The following is an 11,529-nucleotide window of genomic DNA, read 5'->3' on the forward strand; positions in this document are numbered from 1 at the left end:
TTTCTCTCACTCTCTCTGACATTCTCTGCTCCTGACAGAGGGGGTGTGAGCAGGGGGGCTGTTCGCACACTGGCCTGGAGGATATGGACGCTCCTCTAAAAAATGTTGAAAGACTACCTTCACATTTCTGCCTTCCTTGCAGCTGCTTTGTCCAGTGGTGCTTCACATGCTTAAAAGCCAAACAGCCCTATTGATTTCTGATTGTTTGCTTTTCTCTCTCTCTCTCTCTGACAGTCTCTGCTCCTGACGCGCACTCCTTTGAAGAGGAAGATATGTTTGCATTCTTTTAATTGTGAGACGGAACTGTCATCTCTGTCTTGTCATGGAGCACAGTTTAAACTTTTGACTAAAGGGTGTTATTTCATGTCTAGAGTGCTCTAATAATGTTAAAAAACGTATTTAGAAGGCAGTAAACAGGATTGCTATGCTTTAACTGCGAAAATATTCGATTTATAAATAAAGAATCCTACTTCGCGGAAATTCATTTATCGTGGTAGAGTCTGGAACGGATTAACCGTGATAAACGAGGGTTTACTGTATATAATTTTATACATGCACGTATATAATGAGTATTTTAAAGGCCAACCATTTAGCCATTAAATTAACTCTTTGAGGGCTGAATATTTTTTCCAAAAAACAGTTTTCTGAAAAGCACACAAAGCAATGGTTTCACACAGAAATCAACATAAAACGTCTGTTGCTGCATGCTGTGCCGGCCAGTTAGGAAGGAATGCATTGTAGGCTGGCTGCCAGGCGGTCTTCATGTGGCGGGGGTGGCAGAGTGGTCATGTTTTGTAGTGCATTGTAATCTGGTTTGTACCTCTCATTATTGTAAATGGTGGCCCTCCCAGGCGAATGTTGTCTTAGACGTGTCAGCTACATGAACCTGTTCAGCTCCACAATCAGCTGGGGATCGATTAGCTGATGCTGGTACCTCACATTCAATTTTAATCACTCATATCAAAATAAGAATCTAATTCAATGATTACATGCAAAATGTTGTTCATGGAGTATATTGCTTTACACATTCACTTCTATCTCTTTCCAGATTGTCAATGCCATTTTTGCCGGTATTTACTATTGACAGAACAAATCTCAGTCAAAACAATAAATCTAACTTTCCTTCTAGCAAAGATCCAATTAAAACATAATGGTGGGTTTTGTCACCATTTACAATGGATTGCCACTGTCAACCCCTCCTTTTGACAAAAGTCGACATCCGCCCTGAAAGAGATAAGACTCACTAACATTAACAAAATGTTTTTGCAGAATCAAATATACTGAAAATTGTTCTAAGATGCTTGGTGGCAGTTTTGTTTCTATTAACTATTTGTAAATAATGATAGTATCACCTCTTTCCAGGGTTATACCTTCATGCATGTAGCCAGACAAAGCAATGGGTCCTTTCAACCGTGAATTGGATTAATTGGGTTTAGGAAATTGATAAATATCTGTAGACTGGTAATATACCGGCCTGTGTTCTGTATTGTGTTCACACAGACCTTGTATGCTCTCAATAAAACAGCTGTGTTCAAATAATTATAATCAGTTTTTAGTTTCTGAGACTGGGAATCTATATACAGTAGTCCCTCGCTATATTGCGCTTCGCCTTTCGCGGCTTCACTCTATCGCAGATTTTATATGTAAGCATATTTAAATATATATCGTGGATTTTTTGCTGGTTCGCGGATTTCTGCGGACAATGGGTCTTTTAATTTCTGGTACATGCTTCCTCAGTTGGTTTGCCCAGTTGATTTCATACAAGGGACGCTATTGGCAGATGGCTGAGAAGCTACCCAACTTACTTTTCTCTCTCTCTCGCTGACTTTCTCTGATCCTGACGTAGGGGGATTGAGCAGGGGGGCTGTTCGCACACCTAGACTATGCGGACGCTCGTCTAAAAATGCTGAAAGATTATCTTCACGTTGCGACCTTCTGTGCAGCTGCTTCCTGAAGCGACATGCTGCACGGTGCTTCGCATACTTAAAAGCTTGAAGGGCAAGTATTGATTTTTGATTGCTTGTTTTTCTCTGTCTCTCTCTATCTCTTTTTCTCTGCTCCTGACGGAGGGGGTGTGAGCTGCCGCCTTCAACAGCTTTGTGCCGCGGTGCTTCGCATACTTAAAAGCCAAACAGCCCTATTGATTTTTGACTGTTTGCTTTTTTCTTTCTCTCTCTCTCTCTCTCTCTCTGACGCGCACTCCTTTAAAGAGGAAGATATGTTTGCATTCTTTTAATTGTGAGATGGAACTGTCATCTCTGTCTTGTCATGGAGCACAGTTTAAACTTTTGAAAAAGAGACAAATGTTTGTTTGCAGTGTTTGAATAACATTCCTGTCTCTCTACAACCTCCTGTGTTTCTGCGCAAATCTGTGACCCAAGCATGACAATATAAAAATAACCATATAAACATATGGTTTCTACTTCGCGGATTTTCTTATTTCGCGGGTGGCTCTGGAACGCAACCCCCGCGATGGAGGAGGGATTACTGTATATAAAATCCCTATGTGCGTCCAGGTGTCCGTGTGTGGGTGTCTTCTGGTGAAGTACGCATGCGCGGGGCACGGTGCGATGCACGATATTACTGTCAGAGAAAGTTACAGGCGTTTTACGGAAATACAAACCAGTATTACTGCGAGAGGAAATTAAAGGTACACAATACACTGACGCATATTACAGCCACATACAAGCCAGTATTACTGTCAGAGGAGATTAAAGGCATATTACTGACGCGCACGCCTGTATTACCGCCAGAGAAAATTAAAGGTATATTACGGACGTACAAGACGGTGTCCTTAAATAAGGGCGCGCACAAAAAGGCAAGCCTCAAAAGGGCGTCCTCAATTGGGCGCAGCGAATAAAGGCGCGCGTAAATAAAGATCTGCACCTTTGTTGCTCTTCACATATTCCAGAGCCATTTGAACTAAATTATCTACGAACGCCTTTATTCGCCGCGCTCAATTGAGGTCGCCCTTTTGAAGCTCGCCTTTTTGTGCGTGCCCTTATTGAATAGAGCCGTACAAGACAGTATTACTGTCACAGAAAATTAAAGACACACAATACACGGCGGCAGCCCACGAAGAACGGTCAGCTCAGCAAGTAAACATCAACAAAAGAAAGGCTGAAAGAAAGAAAAATACGACCAACAAAAAGAATGAGGTCAAAGTCCCTTGCCATTTAATATAGACTGTTCCTACTAATGTTTATGCACTACTGTTCTAACGCCCGTTATTGTAACGGGCTAAATGACTAGTATCTAATAATTGACTGAACCGCATCTATAAGATGATGAAAAACACACTAGTGAACCCCAAATAACTACATTACCTCAGAATCTATATTTCCTAGATTGTTGAAGACTGCAACAGAGAAGTTGGAAGAATGAAGCAGATGGAAGAACTTGTTCATATTGCTAACAAGATAGAATTTGCATGCAAGGTGAGCCACAGAATAATATATAACCCACAGAAAACAAGGTATTATAACACCATATGTTCAGTGTTTAATAGTTAATTCTTTTTAATCATATTGGTCAAAGGTTGGTAGGATTAGAGGTAATAGGCTAATGTAATAGGGGGCACTTTTAATCTGAGGTTATGAGTTTTATAAATCCAATTCCATCTGTTTAGGTTAGTGCACACATGCATAACTGCAATGCACTTGTATAGAGTGTTTTGGGTTTGTGTTCTGTATTTTGCTTCTCCATAATCAAATAAGTTGTTAATAAAGGAAATGAGTGGATTCTCAGCACTTACAGACTGCAGCCATTGAACAACATTGTGCTTGATCAACAGTGGCCAGTAAATAGGCTATATACTGTCTATCTAAGACTAACAAATGTGTATGATACATCTTTACAAAATTTGTCAGGGGCTACCTCTGGTCTCATCGTCTCGTTGGCTGGTCAAGCAGGGTGAAGTGATTGAACGTACAGACAAAGAAAATATTTTTGGACAGAAGAAGAACTCTCCTGTCTATTTGTTTCTCTTTAATGACTTATTGCTAGTCACCATTCGCAAAGGGTGAGTATTTCATTTTCACCAAGAATTGTTGTTTATCAACATAGAATGTTCAGTTGAAACAAAGGCACCATGCAAACTTGGAATGTTTGTAATTTAGTTAAAGCTTTAAACCTTGAACAGAAATTTTTTGTTATGCCATAACCATGTTATGCCTCATATCCACCTTTGTTCTTTAAGATATGCCTCCAAATTGCTAAAGGCATTTACTTCACAAACACCCATAGCTCATTCTACTCAAACTATTCATGTATTTTTCAGTAAACCCCTTTCTCTGATTCACCATTTAATTGGTATTTATTTATTCACAGTATCACTTAGAGTATGACACAGTGAAGATCCAATCTCCAGCTTGGGCATTGGATTTATGTGGTCACACAGAACTGTGCCAGTTTTACGAGATGACAGTTCTTTTAAAGACAAAGTTGATAATTTTAGAAGGACAGCTAAAGGTACTAGAAACATAACGGGAAGGAAAAGGAGGTCAGTGCACAGATAAGACACAAAACTGAGTAAAAGAAGCAGTAATTAAAATGTCTGAAGCAAAGGTCAAGCATGAATCAGACAACAGTTTAGCAAAGTGTAAAATTATAGGAAAAACAAAACAATGATAAAAAAAATGAAACAAAAATACTATGGCATGAAATACAGAGGCAAACTCACAACTAGAGAATCAGTACAAATACTGAATGGGGAAAAAATAATGTACAGGCATTCATTGATATTGCTGTAATTTACTTTGAATTACATTAAAAAGGGTGGTACACCTTAGGTGTGTGTGGTAAAGGTTATTACTAAAATTAAAGCTGAGTATACTGTAACTTTATTAATTTATTTTTTTCCCCTCTCTCCCAGTGTGGACCGTTTTGTGGTTCTTGATCATGCCCATAGGTCTCTCATTGAAATCAGTGATAGTGCAGAGGATGATTTAAATACAGACAAGGAGAACACCTTTCTGCTTGTGTTGTTGAAAAACCATCGCAATGTGACCTCCCAACGTCTGCTGAAAGCTGGCACTGAGTAAGTATATGCACGTTTGTCTGTTGATCCACCCCCCCCCCCCCCCCATGTGGATTTTGCATGTTAAATGTCTGCAATTGTGCTGTCTGTTTGCTTTCTGATGACCTCTGTTCATATTTTAGAGTTGAGAAGAATAATTGGATTGAGGCTTTGAGCCCCAGAAAGAGTGACGGAATTGAGGTGTACGAAGAGTGGGGTTAGTAATTTTGCATAGTTAGTATTAAACTAAGTGTATGATACCCAGACCATTTTTTCTTTGCATAACTTTACTAAGATTGCAAATTTTAATAAAAGCCTGATGTTTATAGCTCTGATGCTTCACACACTGTACTATTTTCATCCAGCAGCAGCACTTCAATATGCTGTAATTTTTTTGTGGTTGAGGCAACATCAGTATCATGGAGACATTTTGTACAAATTTTTTAGTTAACTTTATTCTAGCATTATCTTTTTTGCGTAACATTCCTGTATTTTTCACTCATCATGGTGATCTGCACTTTTCTCTTTTGTTCTGACTGTTGCATACACAAGTGACATTAGCAACTCCTTGCAAAACTCGTATTAACCATGTGAAAATAAACCACTTGAAACTGTATTTTTTCCATGTTATAGGTCATTATACCATAATGCTTTCAAAGTAATTTACTATATAAAAATGCATACTGCAGTGTTTAGTGACATTACATCTTAAGTCCAAGGATCTAGTATCACTTTCTCAGCTGGTTATTGTTTGTGTAGAATTTGCACAATCTCCCTATATTCAAATGGATTTTTTTGGGTAATCTAGTTTCTTACGACATCACTAAGACATGCACATCAAGTTAGCTGATGAGTCCTTTCTTGGCTTTAGTGTGTATGTATTCTAGAATGTGTTTTCATGCCATTTAGGTCTACCTGAGGTCAGTTATTATCTTTTTCTTCTGATAACTCTGTAATGTTTGACCCTGTGTTCTGACCCCCAAAGGTCATGTGAAATGACAATTTCCCCTTGTGGATTAATATAGTATATTAAAATCAACAAGATGGATTCAAAGGGTTCAAAATATGAATAGACAGAAGGAAAATTATATTTGCTAAAAGAAAATGTAGAAAGCTGCACTGATATTTGTTGCAACCTAATCTTTAAAGAAAGTTCCTGTTTGTTTAAAAGCATTCTTAGCCAAGATCCACCAAGGAAAGTAGTCAAGAGAAGCAGAAAGGAAAGAATATTCACCAACATACAATAGACAAGAGAGTAAAATTCTATTTCCTCTGATTATTTTATTAATCTTTTTAAAGAGGAGGAACCTTGTAGCAAGACTGGTATGGTAAGCTAGAAAACATACTTTCTCAATATTCTCAAGATTGTTTTGCTTTATAGTAACATGCCTACAGTGGATTTAACGTTGTGGAATAACTGGAAAATCATAGATAATGAGGAAAGAATTTGAGCTGCTGGCAGAGTAATCCAGGGTTAATAGAACCATCAGGAACAAAATGATACAAGAGTACAGGATGGGAGCATTTTGCTAAAGATGAGAACAAGTTTTCTCAAGATTTAGTGAAAAGAAGCTAGTAGGGAATGTTTACAAATGTATTTGTTCAAATTATCCTAAATATACCATACTTCCTATTGAGAACACCGTTGCTTGTCTAAATTCATCTGTGTGTTTTTTTTTTAAATTTTTGTAAGCAACCCTTGATAATGTATATCTACAATTGCTAGTTTTTCATAGAGGATTCATTATATTTTTAGAAGACCACATAATAACATACTAACTTCTGTTTTAGTTTGCATGGGTATCCACCCTGTAACTTAATGTCCAGAATGAAAAAAATGATGATTGTGCCAGATCCTAAATAAAACTTTTAAATTATAAATTGCCTTGGCTTCAGGAAGTCACAGAAACCACTTTAAACACTGTCACATCACCACAAATGCATTTTTGTTAATCCAGCAATTTACTAACTGGGGAAAGAAGTTTGAGTGCAAACAGTTCAAACCAGTGAAACTCCTCAGTTTGCTAGAAATCTGATCAGGAATCCAAAGGTCTAGTGTGTAGGACTCTGCCTTACATTAGAGAGTATTAATAAGTTAAGTGTTAACTTCTAGTTATGATGGTGTCCAAGATTTTTGTTTTAAGCATTTACTACAATGTTAATTTAACTTATTATTGCATTTTTGTATTTAGTTTTAATTCTGGAAAGTGAACTTTGCTGTTGTGCCAAGGATCCTGAAAACATTGTACCTGACCACAAAATATAGACAAACTGCTTTCTGAATTAAAAATGTAAAGTAGGATTAACAAATTCTGAAATTCAACAAATAAATTTCAAACCAGGTGCCCTTGCTAAGTTTTACTACATGAGATTTTCTCTGTCGGGATATTGGGTGCTTTAATTATATTCTGCTCATCTTGATGAGGGCTGAGGTGGCAATACGACGAGCATTATAAACAGGCTTTAGTTGTTGTTTGTTTTTTTTGTTTTTTTACATACTTAATAATTAGTTGAATAGACCAAGCCACTCTATCCCCAGCAATAGTCATTGTTTCCTTCTGGGGAATGCTCAGGCACATTAAAAAGCTAAGAAATATTTTTATTTAAATTATTTCATTGCAATAAATAAATTACAAATCGGTAAAACACACAGTGCTACATCTTACTCAGATCAGATCTGATTACCCACTCACATCTAGACAGTACAGAAAGAAAAAGTTTTAATGATTCTTCCTGTTTAGTTATTTGTGGACAACATTGATAAATTCCTGTCAGTCCACATACAGTAAATTAAATTTTTTTCGATTTTTTCCATTATATTAAGGTAAATGTGTTAAGATTCCATGAGTTAAGAAGAATCAAATGGTGTACTAACAGTGTTGTGCAAGTTATCACAACAGATTGTTCATTATGTAGCAATGTCCTATTGTGTATTACTGCAAACAGAGCTGTTGGAGGATTAAAGATTATGGTAAATCCAGGACATTCTGATAAATATGGAATTATTTTATTCCAATAATGGCCAAGCACTACACATTCCCAAAACAGGTGACCCAGTGAAGCAGGTGCCTCATAACATGTCAACTAGGGATTTAACATGGATGAAGTTTGAATAGGGCAAGAGTGATGCGTGGGATGTTAAATTTTGACTTGAGTTGACTATGCTTTATACAGATTAAGATATAGGACTCATTTTCACCTAATATAATTGAAAGGTCCTGCTTTCATAGCATTGTTGCATATTATCCAGAAGTACATTATTTTAAAAAAATACACATGGTTTGGAGCCACCACTTAATCTTTATAGATGTAATATATGATTGGCTTTTAAGGGTGCTGTTGAAAGCAACATTTCAGCATTCAACTGACCAACTGCATTGGTAACGTGTTCAATCACTATACATCAATTTAGTTGGTGGTGATTAATGGTAGCAGGAACACATAACATAGAGGAAAGATATAGTTCAGGATTTCCTGTTCATGACTTTCCAAACCTTTGCAAGGAGTTTTATTATTTAATTTATTCTGTATAGTAGTGCATATATACACAACCCAGTAGTAGAATTTAATGTTAAATATCATAATGGTCCCTTAGGTTAGATCTCTGAAGAATATATACTGTGTTATTTTTATTTTTTATTTTTTTTGACCTCTTTTGTTTTTCATGTTTGGTAATAAATAAAATTATTTTTGAAAGCCATATGGGCCTGTAGATTTTTCTGTTTTGTGTTCCTGTTTTCTGGAGATCTTAACTTTATTCAAGATTTTGGAGGGTGTTAGTTTATCCAGCTCATTTGCACATGACACTATGAGTTCTGGTATTTCTAGTTTGTTAAAAATCTGTTGTGACACACAATTATACACACAGTGCAAATTGTAGTGAAATGTTTAGTTACAAGAAAAGAAAAATATAAATATTATTAAGCCCAAAAATAAACACAAACACACACACACAAACTTCTGGTTTGGATAATAAGAAAACTGTTGCTATCAATAAAAGGATTGTAGGTGGCATTATGACAGTCTGACTTTCCCAGTTATGCCCCCAGTTTAAATATTAGGCATTATCATTTGAACAGAGCAGGTCCAGCCTGTTACGTCCTCAAATGGAATCTGCTAATAGAAGTTAGTTTGTTCTTATGTTCCCCTGGTTGAATAATTCGTTCATTAGCATGTTAGTACCAGAGTGAATTGTTTCTGTTTCTGAGTTAAAAAAGATTAATCAGGATGATGTACATTTTCTGACCTGGCAATAATGTGAATGTATTTAGTCAGTATTTGATTGTCTGGATAACACATTTTAGTTTTAAGTATAATGTGTTTACTTTTTTTTACCCTTATTCACATAAACCTCAAGTCCACCTCCTACCTTTTCCATTCTGTCAGATCTAATTCATTTGAACCCAACCAGAATTAAAATAGTTTCTGAAATCAAAAATTTAAGCTGATTCTCCACAGTCCCTGAACTCACCTTGACATACCATGAGATGTAAAAGTTTATCCAACTTCTCTAAAAGCAATGCAGCACTCCATAATAATAGAGGCAGACAAGCTCTGAATCCTTTCCGCCTTACTTTTATCCCTGCAAAGGTTCTTCGTCTTTTTAGTCATCAGATAAGTTGCTCCTGTGATAAGGCATAACAGAGTTCTTTAGGTGGTGTTGATCACTGTGCTTCTAACTTAGCACAGGAATATTTGGTATATTACACTTTACATCCTAAAAGCTTAAGTGATTTTGCATTCTTTGAGGTTATGATATTAGACATTAAAATGAAATAAAATCTTAGATATGCTAGACATAATCTGTGAATAGAAAGCAAAGCATAATACAAGCAAAACAGAATAAAAAAGGTAACTTCGGTGGAGTAGCTGGAAAATAAGCATATTTTATTTTTTCTTATGTTTATTTTTGGTAAAAAAAAAAAAAAAGTCACATTATAAAAAAACTGAGTTTCAGTGCTTTGAAATTGAAACATCACAGGGACCACAGTGTCAGTGTAGGATTTGTTGTTCAGTAAAATTAAATAATTGGTCAAAGGTCTGAATATTTTTGCAAGATATTATGTACTACTTTAGATTTGAACATATAAAGCCTGATCAAGTTGTTATAATATGCTACCACACAAACCCGGGAAGATTGTGCTTAACCAATGGAACAAGAATTTAAAAAAGCCTAGCATAGAGATCCAGGAAAGGTAGATTCTTTTGTGATTAAATAAATCTATATAACAGAACAAATTCAAAGATAAGTTATTTCAGGGGCTCTCTATTGCATGAAACACTTTTATTATAAATGGATGACAGAGTTAGAATTCCTTGTTTCCCAAACTAAATTTATTTGATAAATATTAATCATGCAGCCTTTAAGTACCCAAGTCCATAAATAACTGATGAACCGAGCATACCAAAACAGAAAACTTGATGTACCACATTGTCCTCATTTAAAAATAAAAAAGTACTTATGTTTTTAATACTGTTAAGATGATATGCTGCCAGATATTTTAATAATGCATTTTCTTGTCAGACTGTCCACAGGTTCAGTGCACAGTTGCCTATGCAGCCCAGCAGCCTGGAGAACTGAGTTTAGACCCTGATGACATTCTCAATGTAATTCAGAAAACATCTGATGGTATGTACGGGTTTGTGAATTTTTATATCCATCAGTTTCTGCACACACTTAATCAATTTCTGATCCTTGGATTTAGTAGCTTCTTTTGGTAGCATTGGATTCAAGTTAGGAAGCAACCATGGACAGGGCTCCAGTCCATTGCTGTGCACAAACACACACACACTCTTTTACTCCTGCAATGACAATTTGTAGTCACCAGTTCACCTAGCATGCATGTGTTTGGGACGAACAAAGAGTTCCCAGTTGAAACTCCATCTAGACTGTAATTGAGCCAGCATTTGAATACAGGACTCAAGTTGTGAGGCAGCAGTACTAACCACTGTGCTACTGTGATTTTAGTTAAGGGAATGCATTTTTTATTAATTTACAAAACATTTCCCAGTAAAAGTTTTATGTGGATTTTGGTAATAGTAAGACTTATTTTGCAATGGTAATAAAACAAATAAAGAAATCTGTTCCGCAGATAAACCAGTGCTGACCATGATGAATGGAGTTTACACCAGTTGGGCACTTGTTCAGCCTCCATTTTCTTGACAAGTTTATTTGTCATGGTTCTGTGCTTTCCTTTGGGGCGAGACCTGTTCTTCTCCTTTCACTTGCACCCACTTTCAGTCACATCTTCCCTCTCAACCTCCACTTCCATCTTGTTGAAACTTCACCCTTCTGCCTTCTACTCCACAAAGCCAAAACTCCTTCATGCACATCTCTAGTCCCATCTCCAACACTATCCCGAAAAACAGTGGACTTGAAACAAATCCTTAAGGCAAAGTCACCTTCACCTCGGAATTTTTTACTATCCCTGCTCTCCTGGCAATTGTTTAAACTTCCTAATACATTAATTTTATGAAACATGTAACCTTCTAAAATTAATGCAAGCAAAACA

At 36.4% G+C, this 11,529-nt stretch overlaps 1 protein-coding gene across 3 annotated transcripts in view; it reads left to right on the forward strand.

Moving 5' to 3' along the window:
- The window catches only part of LOC114646568 (uncharacterized), a 116,245-nt gene that overhangs the window by 103,012 nt on the left and 1,704 nt on the right, over window positions 1-11,529 (forward strand). For all 3 annotated transcript variants that reach the window (XM_051922725.1, XM_028794822.2, XM_051922726.1), the window contains 5 exons: window positions 3,348-3,437; window positions 3,870-4,021; window positions 4,874-5,038; window positions 5,161-5,234; window positions 10,542-10,646. In XM_051922725.1, the coding sequence (XP_051778685.1) occupies window positions 3,348-3,437; window positions 3,870-4,021; window positions 4,874-5,038; window positions 5,161-5,234; window positions 10,542-10,646 (586 nt within the window). The remainder of the gene's footprint in view (window positions 1-3,347; window positions 3,438-3,869; window positions 4,022-4,873; window positions 5,039-5,160; window positions 5,235-10,541; window positions 10,647-11,529) is intronic.

Source organism: Erpetoichthys calabaricus, chromosome 2, assembly GCF_900747795.2.
Source record: "Erpetoichthys calabaricus chromosome 2, fErpCal1.3, whole genome shotgun sequence".
Classification (NCBI taxonomy): domain Eukaryota; kingdom Metazoa; phylum Chordata; class Cladistia; order Polypteriformes; family Polypteridae; genus Erpetoichthys; species Erpetoichthys calabaricus.